Source organism: Cervus elaphus, chromosome 5, assembly GCF_910594005.1.
Source record: "Cervus elaphus chromosome 5, mCerEla1.1, whole genome shotgun sequence".
Lineage (NCBI taxonomy): Eukaryota > Metazoa > Chordata > Mammalia > Artiodactyla > Cervidae > Cervus > Cervus elaphus.
Window position 1 is genome coordinate 94,710,990 of NC_057819.1, and position 23,928 is coordinate 94,734,917.

The window sequence follows — 23,928 nt, forward strand, 5'->3', positions numbered from 1 at the left end:
GGGGCCACAGCCTCTCCTCTTACTATATGCTAGTGTGTGAGAAAATTGAAACTTTTTTTTGGTCATGCTTCAGGACATGTACAATCTTAGTTCCCCAACCGGGGATCAAACCCACGCCCCCTGCAGTGGAAGCTCAGAGCCTTAACCACTGTACCACCAGGGAAGTCCCTAAAATTTTACAGCTGTACTCAGCTAAGCACATGGGAATCCTTTAAAACATCTCAACAACAGAGTCTCCACTTCCCAGGACCTGCTGTGATGGGGACTTTCAAGGAGCTGAAGAACCATATAAAGAAGAGTAAGGTAGGGTGGGAAATGAGAATTAGAAATAGTGATTCCAGATTTGTTCATGTGATCAATGAATATCTTTATTGTGTGCAGACTCTGTGCCGTGCGTGGTGCCGGAGGCTTCATGGTCAGCCCTGCCTCAGAGAGTTCTGCCGGCCAGTGGGGAAGACAGACATGATTCGACAAGTCACACAAATAGATCATGAAAATGGTGATCAGGGCTACGAGGGAAGTGTACCTGGGGGACTTGGTCTAGACTTGCAGGGGGCAAAACAGGGCAGTGGGCTCCCCTGAGGAAGTGATATTTGATCTGAGATTCCCAGAATGAGTAAGAATTAACTGGGGGGGACTTGCCTGTTCAGTGTTAGGATTCCAGACTTCCACTGCACAGGTTGGATCCCTAGTTGAGGAACTAGGTAGATTCCCCCATCTGCCAAAAAAAGAAAAAGAAATAACTGGGGAAGTTGGAGGGCTGTACGGACACAGGGACTCAAACTTCAGTGGGCATAAGCATTTCCTGGGAGCTTCCTTAAAATTTGCATGTTTGCAGCTTATCCTCAGAGAGTCAGATTTAGTGGGTCAGAGGTGGGGCCCCCAAATCTGTATCACCCCAGGGGCTGCAGCTGCAGGTCTTCTGGGGAAATACCAAGTTCACTGTTGTTGGGAAAGCTCTTTCCTGCCAATGTGCAGTGTTTGCCGAGCTCCAGGCCCCCTTCCTGTGGGTAGATGTACTTAGGTTTGGCAGAAGTGTAACCCCAATTGCTCAGGGGAACCTTGCTGGTTTCCTGGTCAGGGAGAGTTTTATGAGGTTCCTTGGTGGAGACGCCACTGGCCGTGGCCAAGGGGGGTTCTCCCTACCTGGTCTCCTGGGGAGAAGTCATCACAATGCCCCCAGGTGGGAGGAAAGCTGAGACCAAGCCAGCAGGTTTTCCTCCCTGGGGAAGAGCTTTCTGGAGACTGTGGGGCCCCAGCTGGCTTGCAGGGATAAGCCAGGCCCACCGGATTTCCATCCCCCTTTCTCACCACTGCCTCGGTTGGCACAGGACCTGAGGAATTTGAGGTGGCAGGGCTGTTACTGGGATCGGAGCTGCTGGTTAAACTACATCATGTTTTTTCCATTCTCTGTTTCAAATGTCTGGTTAGATCAGGAGGAAGTGTTGACGTACACCCCTTCTTTACAGCTCGGGAACACGCGCTCATCTCCTTTTCAATAGAAAAAGCAGACCTCAGAAGCCTTTGGCAGCCAACGGGGGGCTAGATCCAATGTAATAATTGTTTGGGCTTTTGCTCTTTTTATTTTGACACTTACTCTCTATTTATGGTAAGCAATACTGGTTTTCTGTTTACAACAGCAAGATCAAATTTCCTTTCAAAAAAAATTTTTTTTTTTTTTTTACAATAAAGGCTTATTTAAAGCAAACTAAGTCAGTAAGAGAGTTGGGGATACAAACCGGAAATGATATATGTGAACAACTGAGTCTGAAAAGTATGGGGGGCCTGGAAGGAGCCATCTGGATTTTCCATCTATGTTTAATCCTCATAGCAACCCTGTGAGGCAAGAACAGTCTTCTTCCCTGTTTCCAGCGAAAGTGACTTTTTCAGAGAAGTGAGCTAACTGGCCCAGCCTGGCCGGCTTCCCTCTGCTCTCTCAGATTGCTCTTCTCGGTGACTGGGGGACACGGGGAACCACGCAGTCACTCTGCTGGGACCTTTGGCTCTCCAGCTCGTTCTGTCCCCCCATCCCCCACTCCCTGGGCCTCTCTCTGCCATCTGCAGAGGAGCTGGGCCTCACCCTTGGTCCTGGCCTCCATCACCTCAGCCCAGGGAGCTCTGGGTGTTCATTGTTGTGAGCAAAGAGCAGAGCTGGCGGGCACTGGAGCCCGCTGTCTTGACTGAATTTCCCTGCTCTTGGACACGGATGATTCCCTGGGTGGTCTGGAGCCTGGTCTGAAACTTGTTGACATTTAACAGTTCGGTCCTGCTAAAGGTTGACAGGATTATTGTGCTCTTGAAAATGGTCAGCGTGTCCCAGAAAGTCCGTGCTCCTCCTGGGGAATCAATTTGTGTGTGGTTCCTATTCAGAAGGCCTCAGCAGTTTATGTTTCCCAAGCAAGTGATTAGTGGCATATTCAAGGTCTGATTCACTGGGATATTTGCATCCGGAGGAGAAAACCAGTCCAGTCGCAACCTCAGAAACTTGACACACTCTGTCCCTTTGGGTTCTGTGGCCCTGGTGGCTTCTGGCTTCAGCCCACAGGAAGGTGCCGGCAGGCTTGGGCCTGGGAGTGTCTGCAGAGGGCTGCCCCTGGCCGAGCTGGAGCGTGAAAGTTGGTCAAGACTTGCTGTGTCTGCTCCTGAATGTCACAAGTGCCGCTACACCTTGGGAATGTGGAGGACATGGGTTGTTGTTTTTTTTAAAGTAACCATTCATCTTGTCTGTAGAGGAAACCTCAGGTTTTCTTCATTCCTGACTCATCTCAGGGCAGAGTCTCCTGGAGCCATAGAGAATGCAAAACCTTCCAGGAGGGAGAGCCGCCCTCACCTTGGGAATGGGGGGAAAAGAAAAACAAATATATATATATATATATATATATTCAGTTCAGTCGCTCAGTCGTGTCCGACTCTTTGTGACCCCATGGACTGCAGCACACCAGGCCTCCCTGTCCATCACCAACTCCCAGAGTTTGCCCGAACTCATGACCATTGATCAGTGATGCCATCCAATCATCTCATCCTCTGTTGTCCCCTTCTCCTCCTGCCTTCAATCTTTCCCAGCATCAGGGTCTTTTCAAATGAGTCAGCTCTTTGCATCAGGTGGCCAAAGTATTGGGAATGGCGGGGGGGAAATATATATATATGTATATATATATATATATAAAAAATGGGTTGTGGGATGCTGGGAAAATTTGAGAGCAGAGGAGAAGCGGGCAAGAGGATGAGATGGTTGAATGGCATCACCAACTCAATGGACATGAGTTCGGGCAAACTCTGGGAGTTAGTGAAGGACAGGGAAGCCTGGTGTGCTGCAGTCCATGGGGTCGCAAAGAGTCAGACGAATTAGCAGCTGAACAATACACACACACACACACACACACACACACACACACACGCGCGCGCGCACTTTTTTTTCCAATTAAAAACATACTTTGGGACTTCCCTGGTGGTCCAGTGGCTAAGACTGCAGGCTCCCAAGGCGGGGGCAGGGGTTCAATCCTTGGTTGGGGAACTAGATCCCGCATGCTGCACAGCGCAGCCTAAAACAAACAAAACCTTAAATAAATGTTTATTAAAAAGTACTTCATTGAATGTAACTTGTTGCTTTTCCCAAAGGAAGATATGAAATAAAATTTAAAAATAAAGAAATATGCATAGATATAAAACAAACCAAAAAAAGGCCTCTTCTCTGCAAGTTTGTGACAGGTTGTCCACTACGGCCACCATCCCTGAGACCCACACGTCAGAGAGGCAGGCTGATTTTTGTCCCATCTGCATGCAGTATTTTAGGCTCACAAGTAAGCAGCACTGTATTTTAAGTCAGTGGCTGGCAGAGAGCAGAGGCCCTTGTCCTCATTTGCTCTATCATCTTAGGTAAGTCATCTTGCTTCCATTTTTGCATCCGTAGCACGGGGAGGAGTTTGTTCCCCAGGGCCCCAGGATCCCATGGGGACAACAGAAGGGGCTTCGATAAGACAGAGACTGGAAAGGGTTAACAGCATAAAGTCATTTTGCTTTCCTTTCATCAGAGTTTGAAGCAGTGAGGGCTCCGTGGTACACAGAGCCCTCCGTGCACGCATATTCCCACATCTGTCTTAGCTAGGAGTTGTTTACAAAGGACAGAAATCCGCTCAAGCTGGCATCAGTGGTTTGGGGCAGGCTCTCAGTTGTTAATCACATGAGCATCCAGATTCAGGAAATAGGGTTCAGCTGGGATGCGGCGGGACCAGAATGGGATTTCAGAAACAGGTCCCTGTCACCCTCAGGGGCTGTGCACTTTCGTTTCTGTCTCGGTTCTCGACTCCCTGGTGTCTGTCTCCCACTCTTTCCCATTTCTGTTCCTTTGTGGGGATGAGGGGCTGTAATACTGCGTTGCTTCCTTGCTTGTCCTTGGTCCACCAGGGCTAGTCCTGTCTCCATTTTACACAAGTTCGGGTCCCCACTCCACCACCGCCTAGTCAGTCAGTTTAGTTCAGTTCAGTCGCTCAGTCGTGTCCAACTCTTTGCGACCCCTTGGACTGCTACACACCAGGCTTCCCTGTCCATCACCAACTCCCAGAGCTTACTCATACTCATGTCCATTGAGTCGGTGATGCCATCCAACCATCTCATCCTCTATCGTCCCCTTCTCCTCCCGCCTTCAATCATTCCCAGCATTAGGGTCTTTTCCAATGAATCAGTTCTTCGCATCAGGTGGCCAAAGTATTGGAGTTTCAGCTTCAGCATCAGTCCTCCCAATGAACACCCAGGACTGATTTCCTTTAGGATGGACTGGTTGGATCTCCTTGCTGTCCAAGGGACTCTCAAGAGTCTTCTCCAACACCACAGTTCAAAAGCATCAATTCTTTGGTGCTCAGCTTTCTTTATAGTCCAACTCTCACATCCATACATGACTACTGGAAAAACCATAGCTTTGATTAGACGGACTTCACGTTTTTCACATCCTTGCCACACTTAGAAAGTGATCGCTGTGTGTCTTCTGGGATAAAGGGACAAAGCAGTTTGTCACCAGAGGCCAGGGACTCAGGCAGTGTGGGGTGGGGATCCGGCTGCCCCTAGGACTGACTGAGAGGATCAACATGGCATCTCCTCTAACCTCTTTGCAGATCTCTGGTCAGGGAGCTCTGCCCTTACTGAATCCAACTTTGTGTTCACTTTCTAAATTCCCAGGAGCAAGTGGGGATGGTCTCAGGTCAAGTGTCCACACCTGCTGCAGTCACCTGTGGCCTGAGGCTGGCACCAGAGACCAGACATGTCCCCGGGGTCCCTGCTGTGGGAACGGTAGCGGGGGTGAGCAGGACAAGGACTGGCATCCAGGTGGAATGTCTACATGGTGAGCAGGTCCAGGAACTCACCAGACTCCTTTTCTCCCTTGATGGCAGGGACATTTGTCCTCAATCTCTATATCACCACAGCATCTGGCATAAATACTTGGTAAGTTTTATTTAATTTAATTAATTGATTTTCTCTTTTGGCCGCATCATGTGGCATGTGGAATTTTAGTTCCACGACCAGAGATTGAACCCCCGCCCCCTGTAATGGAAGCACAGAGTCTTAACCACTGGACCACCAGGGAAGTCCTTGGTAGGTTTTAGGCGCTTGAGAAATGCCTGTTGTGGAATGAGCGCCCAGGTCTGTGCAGGGTGGAGGCCTGACGTCCTGCCGAGCGTGACCTTGACCGATCTGGGAACTCAGCTGCCTCCCGCCCCCTGCGTCACATCCTCAGACTCTGCTTCACCCCCGTTTCTCCAGGACACCTCACAACCAACCGGGGCCTTCCTGCTGTTTTCAGTCTTTCTTGTTACCATCTGAAGTCCCAAACCGAGAGCCGTTAAGCAGCGAGGCAGGCCGCCTGTGTTTTTTTTCTCAGAATGAGGCATTTGGAACCAATTGTGTGGTGGCCCCTTGGAGTTAGCTGTTTAGAAGTTAAACAACACACACTAACGCTGCATTGTAAAAATGTCTTTCCGGCCAGTGTCTTGGACTTTTGTGTTTCTGTGGAAACGCCCATCTAAATTTCCTGCTTGATTTTTTTTTCTTTAATGGTCAGACATTAACTTGGCAAATACAGCTAATTTTTAAAATGCTGCTGATGTTAAAGCAAACAGCGACCATACCTTTCAGAGATAAGACATCAGCATTCAGTCATTGGAAATAAATTGGTGGTGGTTGACATCCTGCTGAGAACGTAGAGACCCTTGGCTTAATTAATAATTTCATCTCAGATCCTTCACTCACCCTGTTTTATGACAGCTTTATTTAGCAGAGACAGCGATGTGAACGGATGTTTCTTTGTAAGAATAGAGGGATGTAATACTTTGTTCTGTATTGACTCCCATATTTATTTCTGTATCGGGTCTGTAGCTCTTTCTTATTCTACATGAATCACTTGGATGCATAAATTCAAGGACATATGTTTGCAGCTCTCACACATCTGTCTTGAATTTCATCTTTTCCACCCTGTCTTCTACTTTCCAAACAATTTACCTCCCTCCTTCTCTCTCCCTGCTGTTATTTATTTCATTGTTCCGTGGAACCCTTTCATTTCAAGAGCTGATGGAGGGGAACAATGCAGGCCACACACTCCACTTCTATATAAAGGCATCTTGCAGCATGGTGAGCAAGCTTTGTGTCTGGTATGAGTCTTTTTGCTCAGGACACAGCTGGTCCGGAGCACACGGCAGCGTGGCTGACCCTGGCTTCAGAGCTCTGGAGGAGCCTGGCTCACTGGGTTCCCAGTGAGGTAATGTTGTTCCCATCATGGACCAATCCAGCCCAATTGATGGCGGGCCTTCACGTGCCTGACTCCGGGCAGAATGGGCCCTTATGCCTATCCTCTTTGATCTTTTTTTCCTGACTGGGAATTTCTCACATCATTGTAAATGTTTCTTTTCCTCCCCTTGTCATTTGGCTCCGTGGGGACTTCCTGAAGCAGGAAAGTGGTAACAAGGGGTTTAACCGGGCACTCAGAAAGTTCTGCCAAGAAACAGAGCTCTCTGTGCAGCCAGGGCAAAAAAAGAAAAACACCAAAGAATACCAAACAAAAAACCCTGATGAAATAACAATCAAATAGGAAATTGAAAGGAGTAATGTGCTGAGTGTTAATAGCTCCACGGTGGAGCAGGTACGGATGTTGCTGAAATGATAAACATCTCTGAAATTCTCACAAGCCATACTTCCGGCCCCTGTTTCATTGGGAGAGAGGACATGGAAACCTCGCTCACCCCGCTGACTTATAATTTACAGCACTCGGGTTCATAGGTGTTACACAATCACATTCCTGATCTCCTGGAAGCCGAGGAAAGTTCTGAGCCTATCTGCCTGCTTTCTTTTTTGGATAGTAACTTATTTAGTAGCTGTTTAGGAACCATGATGAATATGTGAGAACAAAACACCAGCTTGCTTATTTTTCATGCTGCATCTATAGAGTCAAAGGTGAGAAGCTGGTAAACGTACTTCCTTGACCTGAACATCGCCATCATTTTCGTTGTCATCATCATTGTTGTGGTCATCAGGATGTATTGAGTACCTGCCAGGTGTAAGGCACTGACATGCAAAAGCAGCATAAGATTTAGTGCCCTGGAGGGAGTCGTCAGATGAAAGAGCTACAATATGGTCTTTGGTTTTGAGCCCTGAAAGAATGAACACAGTAGGATTCTAGAAGGGTGGGGATCGCTTTTGCTATTGACTTGCGTGATCACCTCACAGCTTTCAGTCCTCTTGTTCCCATGATCTGTGACATCTCCCTCTCTCTCTTTCACTGGATCTTTTCACTGTGGTACCTGGCCCTGCGGGTTCAGTTGTGGACAGTTGATCTGTGGCGGATATGTCTGTCATGCAAGTGCTGAGTTTGAGAGTCAGTAGAGCATCAGAACCTGGAGCTCCAAGGTCATGGCTTGTCAGCCAACCCAGAACCAAGGAGGCTAGGGGAGCTCTGGTGTCCTCCCGCCAGAACCTGCACTAACACCGTCTCCTGAGGGAAGGCCTATTTTAGATGAAGACAGTTTGCTAGTATGGATTTTAATCTTATTTGTTTATTTGTTTATTTGACCAGCCCACATGTGTGGCTTTCGGAATCTTTGTTCCCCGACCAGATCAAACCCATGCCTCCTGCAGTGGAAGAGCGGAGTTGTAACCATTGGGCCTCCAGGGAATTGCCTGTGTTTTTATTTAAAACATTTTAAAATTAAAACCTTGCTGGCATTTTTGTTTTGTTTTGTTTTTGGCAAGAATCCTTTTATCAGCTATAGCCAGTTCCTAAATTTGATGGCCTTACATTTTGCATTGAATCATGGTTGTGGGGGGATGAGTTGATGGCATCTACCATTTTTGGCTAAGGAGTGGGGAAAGTGGGAGATACCACTGCTTTGACATGCAGCTTCTGCCAACAGAATCCCCAAACCCACAAGGAATAGCCCTTCTCCTTCCCCAAAGTCCTTATTCCTACGGTTCCTCTCTTTCCTTTTTGTTTTGTTTTTAACCTTTTTTTTTTTCCCCAGAATTTATTTCTCTTTGGTATGAACTCAAACATTCTGGGTTGAACCTATGAGGTGACACATTTCTCAAAGGAGGTGGCAGACCCCAAGAGCCCAGTGTTCCAGCAAAAACACACTGCTCAGAGCGAATGTGGGCAGACTTTCCTAAGAATGTCAACAGAGGGGGGCTCCACCATGATACAAACAACAAAAACCCTGTCCCCGCTCAGAAGCAATGGCCTCGGGACGCGGTCTCTTCCATTCCAAACCAGTTCTGGCTCCTTGTCCTCTCTTCTCTGAAAACTCCCGGGCCCCCTTCTTTAGTTCTGCTTCCTTGTCGGCATCTGTCATTCTTAGCCACCCCCTTGCTGTTCCAAACCACTCTGGCCCAGTAGAGGCTTTCATACCAGATGGGGCTTGAGGAAATCCCTCCATCAGCTTGTGAAACTGCAGCACGGGGAAGCGGAGCAGCCTCTTCGTCTGTGGTGTCGGCCAGAAAGAACTTGGCAGCCATATGTCCCTTTGTGCTCCCAGCAACTGCTCATCTCCTGGCCTGTTGAGTCATTACAGCCGGAAGTTGTGTGGCAGAGTCAATGAACCTCTTTAATTGGTGTTGCAAGTGGAACCAGGTTCCAAGTGTTTGGGGACCAGGACTCTCCAAGCCCGAGGTGAGTGAGAGGGATCAGGAAATATTTTGCAGTTTAGCACTTTTGAAAGAGTAAGAAGAAAACATGTGCATCTTCTGTCTTTATATTTGTGGGCATCATTTTTCCCAGCTTTTACCTTTTTAAAAAAAATTTAAAAAATAATTTATTTTTAATGTTTCGGCTGTACCTCATAGGTGAGGAACCTTAGTTCCCTGACCAGGGATTGAACCCTCCACCACCTCCCCACCTACCCCCACCTCCAGCCCCCAGCTTTGGAGGCACAGTCTTAACCACTGGACCACCAGGGAAGTCCCTGTCATCATTGCTTGTCTCGTTCATTTGTTGCTGGTGGTGGTGATTGAAGCCAGTCCAAAGGTGCAGTTTTCTGAAAGGAGATTTAGTAGCAGACTTGTCTGGTGAGTGACTCCCAGGAGGAAAGGAGATAGAGGCCCTGGCCACTGTGTCTTAGAGCACTTCTTAACTGCTAGTTGTAGACAGGACGCAACCTCTTTCATGACCACCCACTGTGGCTTCGTCACCAGAGTCACAAAGCTGCAGCCCACTGCTGGAGCTGGCAGCCAGGCCCCAGGTCTCCAAAACACATGAAATACCACTTTTTAAATGTTTATCTTCTTTCTTTTTTAATTTTTTTTTTTTTTTTTTAGCCACACCACACAGGCCTGTGGGATACTAATTCCCTACGAGGGATTGAACCCACCCCCACCCCCCAGTGAAATTGTAGAGTTCTAACCATTGAACTGCCAGGGAAGTCCCCATTAAATGTCTTATCTTCTCATGCCCACTAGCGTGGCCACCATCAGCCCCTTTTGTCCCGGGTGGTCATGGTTAGACTTAGTGGCCATTTCTTAGTTGTTCTGCCACTCTCCAGTTAGGAGAAGGAAGGATCCACGGGCTGGATGCTGGTCTGGAAAGTGTCTGTGTTTGTGTGAAGAAGGGGAGCTTTTGCCCCTCCCAGAGCCACTGCCGGAGAAGCAGAGCCTCCTCTGCTCCCCCTTCCTTCATCAGAGTCCATCTGCTTACCTTCTGTCAGGAGGTCTCTTATAAACCATTCTGTATTTATTTGTGTGGATTATTCTGGGCCCCATCCCTGGCAGGGACTGGTGGCCCTATGGTGTCCTGATTGTTATTGTCAAACACTGCTTTTTCTTTTTTTTAAGGAATTTTTAAAAATATAGTTGGGTTTCAGCTGTACAGTAAAGTGATTCAGTTATAGATAGACACAGATATTCTTTTTCATATTCTTTACCCTTATAGGTTGTTACAAAATATTGAATATAGTTCTCTGTGCTATATAGTAGGTCCTTGTTAGTTATCCATTTTATGTATAGTAGTGGAATGCTTGGAGAAGGCACTGGTGACCCACTCTAGTACTCTTGCCTGGAAAATCCCATGGACAGAGGAGCCTGGTAGGCTGCAGTCCATGGGGTCGCTAAGAGTCAGACACGACTAAGCAACTTCACTTTCACTTTTCACTTTCACGCATTGGAGAAGGAAATGGCAACCTACTCCAGTGTTCTTGCCTGGAGAATCCCAGGGACGGCGGAGCCTGGTGGGCTGCCATCTATGGGGTCACACAGAGTCGGACACGACTGAGGCGACTTAGCAGCAGCAGCAGTGGAATGCTGCTTATTAAGTGCTCTTGGAGTTTGATTATGTGCAGGGTTTGTTGCTGTAAATGGACTTTCATCAGAAAGATTTCATCAGATTCCATACCAACAGAATCTGGAAGGACACACATTAGAAGCATTCTCATTTGAGTGTTTATGGCATGCCAGGGATGGTTCTAAGCATGTCATGTGTATTACTTATCCTCATGGTAACTTGAGGAAGTAGGTACAACAACACCATCTTGCCACTGAAGAGAGTGAGGCTTGAGAGGCTGTGTGATTTGCCCAAGTGGCAGAGCCAGCATTCAGACCCAGGCCACTTGCCTGCAGAGCCTGTACTCCCAGCCGCTACATGTGTTTCCCTCCTGTGCTGTTGCAGTGAGGATCAGGGGGCCCTGGAACACAGAGGTCAGCTTGAAGGAAGGATGAAGGGGCAGGGGTGGTTCTGTGTTGGCCCTAAAAGAAGCACAGTGTGCACCCTGCATCCTGGGACCAGCAGGTCTTTGACAGCACTTCGGAGTGACAAGTTAAGACGGAAGCAGAGCTTGCTGTCACCTCATGAGGTGTATGTGGTGGACGGCTGGCTCTGACGAGGACAGACATTTCTTAGATAAAGAGATAAAAGGAAGGAGTAGCATATCAGATCCGCCACCTCATACTAGCAGCAGTGTGATTTCTGTTGTAAAAAGAGTATCTTGCAGAGCAAAGTGAGGCTGTTCCCACAGCACCAGGCTGGGAGTAGGCAGCGCTCACTCTGTGGGGTGGGCTTCCCAGGTGGTGCGGTGGTAAAGGATCCACCTGCCAATGCAGGAGACGCGAGTTCGATCCCTGGTTCGGGAAGATCCTCTGGAGAAGGACATGGCAACCCACTCCAGTATCCTTGCCTGGGAGATCCCATGGACAGAGGAACCTGATGGACTACAGTCCATGGGGTCGCAAGAGAGTCGGACACGACTTAATGACTAAACAATGAAGACAGCTCTATAGGGCTGTCTCCTGGCCTGGGTCCTCTGTCTGCGGGTGTCCTAAAATGACACAAGGCGTAAGAAGTTATTTCTCCCATCCTTCCTCTGTCGGAATGAGAAACAACAGCTGACGTGGGTGCTACATGGAGTTAGTGGGGTCAGCACATTTTTCCACTTGGTGTCAAGGAAAAATGGCAGTGTCCTCTTTAGACCTCATCATCATTTATGACATTTATTGAACACTCGCTGTATATCAGGCAGTGTTCTAAGTCTTATATGTGTATTAATCATTAATTCATTCTAACAACAGCAATATGGAGCAGGTTATTTTTATCCTCACTTTACTCAAGATTTAGAGGCTCAGAGAGGTGAAGAAACTTGTCCCAGGTCACCCAGCAGGCATGCAGCAGAGTTGGGATTTGAACCCAAGCATTCTGGCTCCAGAACCATGTTCTTAACCATTTTACCTACACCATACTGTGCTCTGATAGACAGAAGTACTGAAAAAAGATTTGAGTGACCCACAGGGACCAAACTCAGCCCAGAGCTGTTGGTTCGTGGGGCTGCCCCTGCTTGGAATCACAGTGGTTTCATGGAGGATGTTTGAAACAGTTAAGCGTGTTTGATTGAACACACAGAGCTGTTCCTGGCACGTTCCTTAAACTAGGATGGAGCCAGGCTTCCTTCTGGCCCCTTTTGCTCACTTCTCCTGGCAGTTGCTGTGTGTTAATGCCTGTACAGAAGTAGCTGTAAAATAGCTTTAACGTTGACCGTTTTTACCATTTTCTACTTCTAAACAGGAATGTTCCTAAAGGCAGGCCTGGTGTCTCACCCGCTTCGTGTCCTGTGCAGCGCTTTGATTAGTGTTGAGTGTTATTCACACTTGATGAGTCTCTGCTAGATTGGACAGCCCACCTAGGTAAATCAGCTGGAAAACTTACCATTCTGAGATCTGGGGAAACGAAGAGTAGATTTCTAACATCTCTTCTACCCAGTTCTTCTAGCCTTCCTCTTTCACTACAGCCTAGAGTAGCAGAGACAGACCCAGGAGGGTGCGCGGTATATTTCACACCTAGCCCTTTGCACGAAGTGGCGTGGATGTGTTATTTTGTAAACCTCTTGCTCTATGACCCTTAGGGCACAGGGGCCTCCTTCTGAACACAGCTGTAGTGAAGGGGAAATTGATTGTTAATCTAGTTTCAGAGATGCGTCCGCTGGGAGGACTTTGATTTCTCAATAGCCTGGTGCAGGTTCCAGTCAGCCCAGCCCTCCCGCACCTCTTCCTTGATCTCGCCAGTCCTTTCTCTATGTTGGCTCCAGGCAGAAGGAGAGCTGGAGACGGGAGGGGATCAGAGTCACTGTTAGATAAAGGGAGACCAGCTCTAATTCCACCAGCACTGGCTTTGAGTGATGTGTTCTGCAGTTTAAAGAGAATAAGGAACGCCTCTCCAAGTCTCCCAAAAGCACAAGGAAGAAGCCCTTTAAATGGCTCAACTTGACTGTGTCACTGGGCAACCAGTCTGGCTGGCCTGTCCGCAGAGTTTCCTCTCTCCCTTTCTTCCTTCCATTCAATCATTTCTCCATTTGCTCACCATCGTTTACTGAACCAGGTAACGTGTGCCAAGCACTGTACTTGGCCAGCTGCTGTACCAGGCTGGGGGACTGCAATCTTAGGCCAAATCACACACTGGCACTCCTGCCTCAGAAGCAAGGCTTGGTCTTAACTCCGGGGATATGAGGACAGGGTCCCAGTAGAGCGTTTAGAATGGCCCTGGAATAACAATAACAACAGCAACAATAGAAGCTAACGCCTATTAGTACCTAATCGGGGTCATGCCCTATTCCTTTTTGTCTTGGCTCTGCCATGTGGCATGCAGGATCTTAGTTTCCCGACCAGGGATCACACCTGAGCCCCTTGGCATGAAAGCTTGGAGTCTTAGCCACCAGACCGCCAGGGAAGTCCCTGGCCCTATTCTAAACACTTTACACATCTACTCTTCACAACAGCCCAGTGAAATGTAGATGCTGTCATCTCCATTTTGCAAGTGAGAAAACTAAGAAAGGTGCCTGAGGTCACCAACTAGCAAGTGGCAGGAGCAGAGTTGGACCTGGGCTCCCGAGCCTGTGCTGAGCAACCTCCAGTGTCCACGCCATCTTGACACTGGGCAGTAGGACCTGGGGTGGGGGGTTCCCTCTGACTCTGCATGTATAATGGGCTGTGGTCGTGTTTGGTGAGAAGGGGTGGGGACACTTTTGAGGCTCTGTTTTCACAGACTACTTACAAAGAGGATGGTGTTGACTGTGGCCAACCTTCGGTGGAAGGGCCGGGGTGAGGTCTGCCTAAGAAGGTTCCGGCTGACCTTGCCAAGGGGCCGGCTGATGAATCCGCCATCTGTGTTAGCTTTGGCTTGATCCCACAGTTTCGCAGCAGCTGTTGAGAAATAAAAACTTAGTCCCCCAGTCAAGTGCAAGACCCAAGCCTCCAAATGAGAGGCGGATTCCATGTTACCCTCAGGAGCTGGGGCTTCTCAGAAATGGCCGGGTGGCATTTCCCTGTGGCAAGCGCGAGTGCTGACTAATCCCGCCAGGGTTTCTGATCAGCTCGGCTTCAGAGTCTGCATTTTTACAGTTTACCAGTTCCCAATCCCATCCCTTTTGATTTTTGCTTCGTAGTTTCATGGGTCACTGTAACAGCGTTTCTGGACAACATTCCTGGGACAATAGTTCCAACCACAGCCCTGGATCGCTAACCAGAACCAGCCGCCAGGCTAAGGAATGGGAACTGTTAAGTAACCTGATAGCCTGGTTTGTCATCCTTTTTTTGCTTTGGGCCAAGTCGAGCTAATCTTGTCTCCTGTTTCTTTTTGTCTGTTTCATCTTTGCTGCCTTGCTTCTGGATTCTAGGCTCTGGGCATTTGCTGGGAACCCATTCTCTCGGGGTTGCCTGGCCTCTGGGTAGCTGTGGAAGGAGATGGGATGTGGCATGGAAATGAACTCTGGGTGGACACTGTGCCAGGACAGTCACTGGAGAGAGAGCAGGCTTTGGATGGAAGTCACGGGGTCTCTCCTGCCTGCCGTAGTGCCGGTCACTGTGGCCCTTCTGATGAGCCTGCTCAGTAGCTCTTCGTCTTTTCTCCCCTGACCACCTGGAAGGAGTTCTTGCCCTGAGTCCACCTCCCTGGTCCAGGCGCCGGGACGGGAACCTCCTGACTCAGCTTGTCTCCCTCCTCCGCTCCTTGGTAGCAGACTGTATGGTATTTCACACTTTCAAGCAGAATCAGACGCGGGGTCAGAGTTCTCTTAAGAGAGAAAAGCAAAATCCAGAGCGTCAGCTTAAAAAATAAATATCCAGATGCCCCTTAAAATCTGGAAATCCAAAATGGGAAGTGGATGAAAGAAAAAGGGGAGGAGGGAAGACATCAGACCACATAAAACTGGCCCCCAAATATGTATGTGTTTGTAGAAAGTGCTTATGGCAAAAAGACCACTGGCTACAGAAGGAAATCCCCCGCTTTCTGAGGAGTTTTATATGCAGCCTACCCTACAGTTGATTGATTTAACTTTAAAATTGAGTTGACAGGAAAATGTTTTTTGAAAAGGATGCTGACAAGACAAGGGGGAAATAAGCATAAATTTGATTCAGATATTAATGATGTGTCCCATGTGTGTAATGCTTTAGTTTTCAGAGCGTCTCCACACACGTTACCTCGTTTAAGCTCCGTATTCATCCTGTGATGTGTGTATGACCATGCTCGGCCAGCAGGTGTGACCTGCCCTAGGTGTAGTACTGTGTCACCTACTGACATCTATTGAGATGTCCCGGCAGGATGGAAACCCAGCCCCTCTGAAGCCTGTTGACTTATTCCACCACCGTTTTTTTCCTCCCAAGGAGAACTTGGAGATAACGTAGAAGCACTTATGCTCCTGACTGTATTTAAATGCTCTAACATCATACCAAGGAGGACTTTGAACTCATTTCTTGGGGATCCTTAAAAAAAAAGTGACATTAGCACTCTGTCCTACGTGGTTCTGCTCTTCACCACCCTGAAGGCAAAGGGATGAATCAGAGACCACCGATGGTACTCAGCTCTGAATTAGCTGGGGAAGATGGCAGCCTCATGTAGTGTGGTTTTAACATCCTGCCTTTCACCATTTCATCATCTTAGAGTTTAGGCAAATGCTGATTCTTATTAGAGGAAATATTCACGACAAGAGTAAAGATGAGGCAATATCATAGTTCTCCCAGTTGAATCAAGGTTGAGCCATGTACTAAAGTGAACTGTTAAAAGAAGGTGATCTTTTTCCGGAGTCCATAGAGCTCTTAGAATCAGACAGGTTTAATCACAGGCTTCAAGAAATTCACAAACTCTATGAAATTACAGACTTTTTCATATATGGGTATTTTCCTCTGGAGAAAGAATCTGTATGTAACTTTTATCATCAACAGTGACTGTGACCCCAAAATGGTTATGAAACCAGAGTCTTAAGAGGGCTTTTTGGAAACCTGGAGTGGACTTGAGATGTCACCCACACTTGAAAAGGTATAGAGATGAGTCTTGGTGATTATTTCTTTAGCGCATTTCCAGTTGGCATAAAAGAATCATCAAAGCGGACCTGTGGGACTTTTCTAACACAAGGTTCTCTTTCTGATTCAGGTATCAAAATGAACATGGCTGGAATGATCATTCCTATGCCTCCTGCAGTTTCAGAGCAGAGTAACCAGGATACTACAACCTGAGACAGATCATCCCAAGCAAATATGATATGACAGTAACTTGTGCTTTGTCGCTCCGTTGTGTCCGACTCTTTGCAAACCCGTGGACTGTAGCCTGCCAGGCACCTCTGTCCATGGGATTTTTTCCAGGCAAGAACACTGGAGTGGGTTGCCGTTTCCTCCTCCAGGGGATCTTCCCGACTCAGGGATTGAACCCACGTCTCCTGCAGCTCTTGAATTGCAGACAGATTCTTTACTGCAGAGTCATCAGGGAAGCCTGATATTACTGTACCTCCCATCTTTAAAATACCCTCCCTTTGACCTCATCAGCTGTTTTTCTAGCTACAATCCCATTTCTTTTCTCCCTTTACAGCAAAACTCTTAAAGAGAATTGCCTGTAGTCACTGCCTCAGCCCCTTATCTGCCATTTTCTCCTCTTTTTATAACCTTTCTTTCTGTTGTTCTCCTCTTGATGTTTCACATGTTGGCAGGAGTACTCGGACTTGTCTGGGTCCCAGGCCCACTGTAGGCGTGTGTGTTGGATAGAGGTGGAGGTGCTGTCTCTCTTCATTCCAGTCTGTCTGTCAGCTTCACCCCTGCGCTGACTACCCTCCCCCCGACCCCATCAAGATCACGTGTGACCACCGGTCTGTTCTCTATTCTCATCGTGCTCAACATCTCAGCAGCATTTGACCCAGTGACCTACACTCTCCTCTCTCAAACACTTTCCGCACCTGCCTATTGGGACACCAGAGTCCCCTTTTTCCCCTATGTCTCTCATCACTCCTCAGCCTGCCGTGGGTGTCCCTGGCTCTCCCCTAAGGGTCCCTTTTCCTCCGATGCCATGCCTTCTCCTCAGAATGACCTCACCCGGGGCCCATGGCCCCTAATAGCATCTAGGCACCGAGGATCCCTGATTGGTATCTCATACCCTGCACCCCCTAGTCTGGATTTCTTTTTATTTCTTCATTTTTTTAAACAGTAACTTTTCTTACTTATTTGTTTGGCTGTGTCAGGTCTTAGTTGAGGCACGCAGCATCTTCCTTGCATCACGTGGGATCTTCTGCTGTGTCGCATAGACTCTAGTTGTGGCACACGGGCTCCAGAGTGGGGGCTCTGTAGTTGCATTGTGTGGGTTTAGTTGCCCTGTGGCATGTGGGAGCTTAGTTCCCTGACCAGGGCTCAAACCTGTGTTCCTTGAGTTGCAAGGTGGGTTCCTAACTACTGTACCACCAGGGAAGTCCCTACTCTAGATTTATAAACCATGTGCCTACTTGAAATCTCCACTTGCATGTCTAATAGACACCTCAAAGATAGAACAGCTTGATTTTTCTATCTTGATTTTTCCCCTCTCAAACTTCTTGCTCTGCCACTGTTCCTCCTCGTGGTTAGTGGAACTCCTTGACACATTTTTGCTGAAGCCTCCAAGCCACAGTACAGTACCCCCTTGACCTTTTTCTTTCCCTCACACCTTCCTTACATCCATTTGTCAACCTCCGCTATTGACTGTCTTCAAAATGCACCACCATGTCGTCACTTTCTGTGCTGCTACAGCCCAGGTCCCTGTCACTGCTCTGCGCTCCTGCCTGGGCCCTCGGCAGTGGTCTCCCCAGTTGGTCTTCCCCTGACGTCTGTCTGTTCACAGCGGCCACAGTGACCTTTTAAAAGATAAACCAGCTTGCACCACTCGCCTTAACCCTCAGCAGCTTCCTATTACAGTTGGCCCTGAGTATCCTGGATTGGTTCCAGGATCCTCACAGATACTAAAATCCGTGGATGCTCCAGTCTCCTATACAAAATAGTGTGGTAGTTGCATATGACCTACATATACCACATCCTCAGGTATACTTTACATCATCTCTAGATTGCTTATAATACCTAATACAGTGTACATATAACACACATAGTTATACATATGATGTAAGACTATATCAACAGTTGGCTGTGCTTGGCAAATTCAAGCTTTGATTTTTGAAACTTTCTTGATTTTTTTTTTTTTCTGAACATTTTTGATCTATACTTGGTTGAATCTGCATATAAGGAACCTGTAGATATGGAGCGCTGACTGTATGCTTAGAATAAAATTCCATTATTTTTACCAATCTACAGGACCTGAAACATCCAGTCTGTGAGTGCCCTTCTGGCCTCACTGTGGCCCCTGACTGTCTGGCTGCATCCACTCTTGCCTTCCCCATTCAGCCTTCCCCCATTTGCACATGACTTTTTCATGCTATTACTGAGGTCTGTGCTCAAATGCCAGTTCTTCAAAGATTCCTTCCAGAGCACTCACTAAAACGTGTACTGCTCCACCCAGCGTTACCTATAAGTGCTTGAAATTATATTCATATAATATATATATTCATATTATGTTGTAGCTGCATCGGGTCTTAGTTGCAGCACACAGGACCTTCGTTGCAACATGTGGGCTCTCTAGTTGTAACGTGCAGGCTTAGTTGCTCTGTGGCATGTGAGATTTTACTTTCCCGGACCAAGGGGTCAGACTTGTGGCCCCTGCATTGCCAGATGGATTCTAAACCACTAGACCACTGGACCACAAGTCAGGGATATGTCCCTGCTTTGTTTATTCTTGTATCCCTTGTGCTTAGACCAGGGCTGGCACATAGTAGGTGCTCAGATAATATCTGTTGAATGAATTTCAGCACTCTTGTAAAAAAACACGTATCGGGAAAAGCAGTGTATTTATAACTGTGAGATATATGTATATCTCCTAAACATCAGTAAGTATAATAAAGATGAGCAAAAAAAATGAGGCATTGTGTTTTTTTCCTATCCAATTGAAAAAAAAAAAAAACCAATGCTAGTGATAACAGTTGGTGAGAGTACCAGGAAATGGGTGCTCTGATTTACCATTGGTGGAAATATAAAATCGTCTAAGCTTTCATAAATGATGAGTCATTGGTGATTTTTATCTCAATTTATCTGTCTGTGTGTCCCATCTTCTTACATAGTTACTTTTCTCCCCCAATAATTCCTTTTTAAATCAGAAAAATCTGATTATTTTAATCCCCACCCCTCTCCTCTTTCTCTCTCTCTTTTTTTTTATTAATCTGACTGGATCCTGGTACGAGCAAATTTATAAACCTGAAACCAACGGTAGAAAGGTCTTGTTTTGTTGTTGAGCCTCTCAGAATGTTTCTTCTGAATCCTGTATCAGGATTCTCAAGATGGTGCAAAATCAGTCACTGAAAATTGTGTGTGCAGAGTCACTCTTGATCGGAAATCCTGGCTGGTTTGGGGTGCCCATTGGAAATGTGGGGCTGGGAAAAACATGCAGCCTTAATGGGGGCCCACCCAGTTAAAGGTGGGGTCCTACAACACTTCCTGCCAAGACCCAGGTCTCCACAGGCAGGGGAACCCTCCCATTTCTTGTCCGATAGATACTCTGCCTGACTCCCTGGCTGCTTGGGACTGAGTTGAAAACAATGATCACAGCCACACACGCCTTTCCGTCTGCTGTGTGTGGCTGATGCCCATTTCCCTTGACACCTCCACGCCCTGTTCTGCCAGCACCCACACAGCCAGCCCTCCTGTCTGGGCCCCAGATCCCCAGAGGGAGGCTTGCAGGTGACTCACCGGTGGGCCATCCTGCGGTCTCCCCTTGTTTCTTTCTTCTCTGGAGGTGCACTGTTACGTTTGATGTTTCGTTTCATTATGTCATTTTCTGGACTTGGCAGTCCAGTTTCAGAGTACCTGGCTGCTCATCTGAGCAGCGTCCACCCAGACGTCTGGGGGCTTACCAAAGATCCAGCACACGCTGGGCTGCTAGCCCTGGGCTGTCGCCTTCATGCTTTCTCAGCCTCGGTCCTCTTCGACCTTGGCCCTCTGACAGTTGGCACCGCTGACCGCAGGAACCTGCCAAGGACCAGGGGTTGTTTTGAGTGGCACGGGGAACTGAGGGTTGGGGCTGGCTGAGGTGTTCGCAGGCCGAGTGGCACACGCTTAGAGCAACTACCGATAGTCCCTCTGCAGGGACCTGGTGAAGTGGGGAGAGAGGCTGATTTCAGTATTGGTCACCTATTGGATACCCTTGTCCCTTCTCCCTTGGGGCCAAGGGGACGCAGTCCAGCACCTGCCTGCTGATCAGGTGGAGAGTCGCCAATAAAAAGCCCCGCTTCCTGCCTCAACCACCTGGTGGATATCTGATTGTGTGTGAAAAATGCCTGATCCATCTTCATTATGCTTCTTAGAGACAGTGCCTGTCGGGGAGGTAGGAGCGAAAAGACCACCAGGACAAGTGTGGTCCTCTGTTGGCGTCTGCTGTGACTTGAGCCTGGTTGGGACTCAGACCCAGGGTCCCCTCCACTGTCTCAGACCTCAGGGATAAGTGGGATTGGAGCTTCTCTTGTCCCTTTTGCCCTGCTCTTAGTCAGTAACTCATTTATCTGTACCTTCATGTTTTCCAGCCTGTCTACCCTTCAGGAGGCTCCAAAGAACTCTGCCATTTTGAATTTAACCACCTTCTTTAACTTTTCTTCTCACAGCTTAAACTTTGGAACAAATACCGAATTTCCAACATTCCATCGCTCATATTCTTAGACGCCACTTCCGGGAAGGTCGTGTGCAGGAACGGGCTGCTGGTGATCCGCGATGACCCAGAGGGTAAGACCTTGCCGTGTCCCCCCACCCTGTCCTCCTCCCTTTTGGTAGAGAGCGTAAAAAGGAAATACATGAGTACGGGGTTATTTGGCTAGAGAATATTGTCTTGATGAAATTATAGTATTCTCCAGGTCATGGTTAAGGTTTTTACAGAGATCAGAATGTCCCTCATGGGAGCTTTAATTCATGGGCCAAAGGAGAAGGAATCTGAAAAAGGAAGTTTAGCTTTGAGGACTGAGGAGGACGTTGAGAAGCAGCTTGAGCCCAGCTACTGACTTCTATTGCTGTTTCAGCAGCAGCTCTCACCTCCACAATCAGAGGCAGCCTGTGTGGTTTGGGGTTTGTTTTTTTTTCTCTTGAAAATATTACCGTAGCAGGGGAGGAAGGAGAGGATGATATGAATGGAGAGAGTAGCATGGAAGCATATACACTATCATATGTAAAATAGATAGCCAATGGAAATTTTCTGTATGACTCGGGGAACTCAAACTGAGGCTCTGTAAGAACCTAGAGCGGGGTGGAAAAGGGTGTGAGGTGGGAGGGAGGCTCAAGAGGGAGGGAACATATGTATACATATGGCTAATTCATGTTGATATATGGCAGAAATCAAACCAATCTTGTAAAGTAGTTATCCTTCAATTAAAAATAAATAAATTAAAAATATATATATTACCATAGCAAAGTTGCAGTCTCCATGTTGCTCTCCTGGCCCTAGTGCCCCTCATTTCTTGAAGTGAAAAAGTAAAAGTAAAGTGTTAGTCACTCAGTTGAGTTCAGCTCTTTGCAACCCCATGGACTGTAGCCCACCAGGCTCCTCGTGGAATTATCCATGCAAGAATACTGGTATCAGTTGTCATTCCCCTCTCCAGGGGATCTTCCTGACCCAGGGATCGAACCCGGGTCTCCTGCATTGCAGACAGATTCTTTACCATCTGAGCCATCAGGGAAGCCTCGTTCCTTGGTGTTGCCCAAATCCTAAGCCTTGGTTTTCCTGACCGGCTGGGTGGATGGCCATTTCTGGGTGACTCGCGTCACCTTGCTCAGAGGCTGTCCAGGGCCTGTTTCTTTCCTCTGGGCACTGGAGTCATACAAAGGCTATCAGATCTTCTGTCCCTCACTTACTCATCCAATTACAGAGTTCAGCCCTGATCACAAATTTTCCCAGTAAAAATTTCATCTTCTTCAAACAATTGCCCTCAGTAAAAACCAGGGCAGGTACAATAGAACCAAGTCTCTGTCTTTTGAGTGTAAACACACAGGCACGCACGCGCGCCCCACCGCCCGCGCCCCGCCCCCCCCACTCTGAAGCTTGTTAAAAACCCAGCTTCCCCAGCCCCACCCCCAGAGATTTTCTATTCCATGTGTTTCAGGGTGGAATCAGCCACCTGCTTTTCCAGCCAGGATCTGCTTCTCCCTCCCGCTCCCCACCCACTCCAGGCGATTTTGAGCCAGTGGTCTCTGGACCACCCTGTGAGAAAACGCTGTTCTGTTGAGCGGGGAGCATATTGCGTGCTCTTCCTGCCTGGGGCTTATGTGTCATCAGAATGTCAACCATCTGGGTCGAGTGGTTTTGCACTTTCCTTTCACTAGACTGAAATTCTCCTCTCACTTGGTTCCCTGGGCCCCAACCCAGACCAGCTGAATCAGAATCTCTGGAGGTGGGACCCAGGAGCATCAGATTTTAAAATTCCCTGGCTGATTCTAAAATGTAAAGTTGGGAGCCACTGAGAGTCCAGGGTTGGAATTGAAGAAATTCACAGTTAATGGGCTTCCCTGGTGCATCAGTGGTAAAGAATCTGCCTGCCAATGCAGGAGATGGGGGTTCTATCCCTGGGTCAGAAAGATCCCCTGGAGAAGGAAATGGCAACCCGCTCCAGTACTCTTGCCTGGGAAAATCCTGTGGACAATGGAGCCTGGTGGGCTACAGTCCATGGAGTCGCAAAGAGTCGGACGTGACTCAGTGACTGAGCACGCATGCATACTTGGTTAATAGCCAAGGCAGTGATTCCCCAACTGTCCCATCATCACAGTTACTTGGGGAATCGTTTGGCCTTGCTTTGGATGTGCATCTTCACCCCTGCCCCAGGATCCTGAGATAGGGGTGGGATAGGGGGTGGCGGGTAACCTTGGCTTCTGTACTTTTCAAAAGCTCCCCAGGAGATGGGTCCTGTGACCCTCCAGGTTCAGGAACCATGGCTTTGAGGGTAGGTAGGGCTCTGCCGTGAATGAGTCCTGCTTTTATTCTTGCTTTAGCTGCCAGTCCTATGGATATGTTAGCCAATACCATTTGGTGATAAAGTTGTCGCGCTCTGCATCCTGGAAGCCTCTTGGGTTGGAGGCCCCAAGGAAGAGTCTTAACATTCTCGTTGTATGTTGCCTGTTTCAGGTCTGGAATTCCCCTGGGGACCTAAACCCTTCAGGGAAGTCATTGCAGGGCCCTTGCTTAGAAATAACGGGCAGTCCCTGGAGAGCAGCAGCCTGGAGGGGTCTCACGTGGGAGTCTATTTCTCCGCACACTGGGTGAGTGCTGGGTCCCTCTTTCATCCAGACAGAAGGGAGCAGTGATGTCGCCACCGAGACTAGCTGGGGTTGGCTTCTGGAGGTGCGACTGCTCAGGTGTCATTTCCTGGCATTCCTGCTCTCTCCTAGGCCTCGTGCATTGCTGGCATGCTTCCAGTGCTTGCTGTTATAAATGACAATAGCAGCAAGAAAAGGACTTCTTTGGACTGGCCTAAAAGGAAGGTCCTTCCCCCTAAAAATACATAAATAAAAAGGGGGGTCCTCCTAACCCATTCTGATGAGGCTCCCCACGTTCCCTTCGGGGATTTGTTTTAACAGCTGCCCACTGGCCCCAGATGCTCACCATCACAAGAGGCACGT

At 48.1% G+C, this 23,928-nt stretch overlaps 1 protein-coding gene across 5 annotated transcripts in view; it reads left to right on the forward strand.

The window, feature by feature from the left end:
* Positions 1-23,928, forward strand: part of NXN (nucleoredoxin) — a 161,107-nt gene that overhangs the window by 114,975 nt on the left and 22,204 nt on the right. For 3 of the 5 annotated variants that reach the window (XM_043903305.1, XM_043903304.1, XM_043903307.1), the window contains exons 2-3: positions 20,934-21,051; positions 23,435-23,568. In XM_043903305.1, coding sequence (XP_043759240.1) covers positions 20,934-21,051; positions 23,435-23,568 — 252 coding nt within the window. Of the gene's footprint in view, positions 1-5,172; positions 5,437-9,055; positions 9,146-20,933; positions 21,052-23,434; positions 23,569-23,928 lie in introns of those variants that run through there. The other 2 variants (XM_043903308.1, XM_043903306.1) reach the window with 2 other exon arrangements.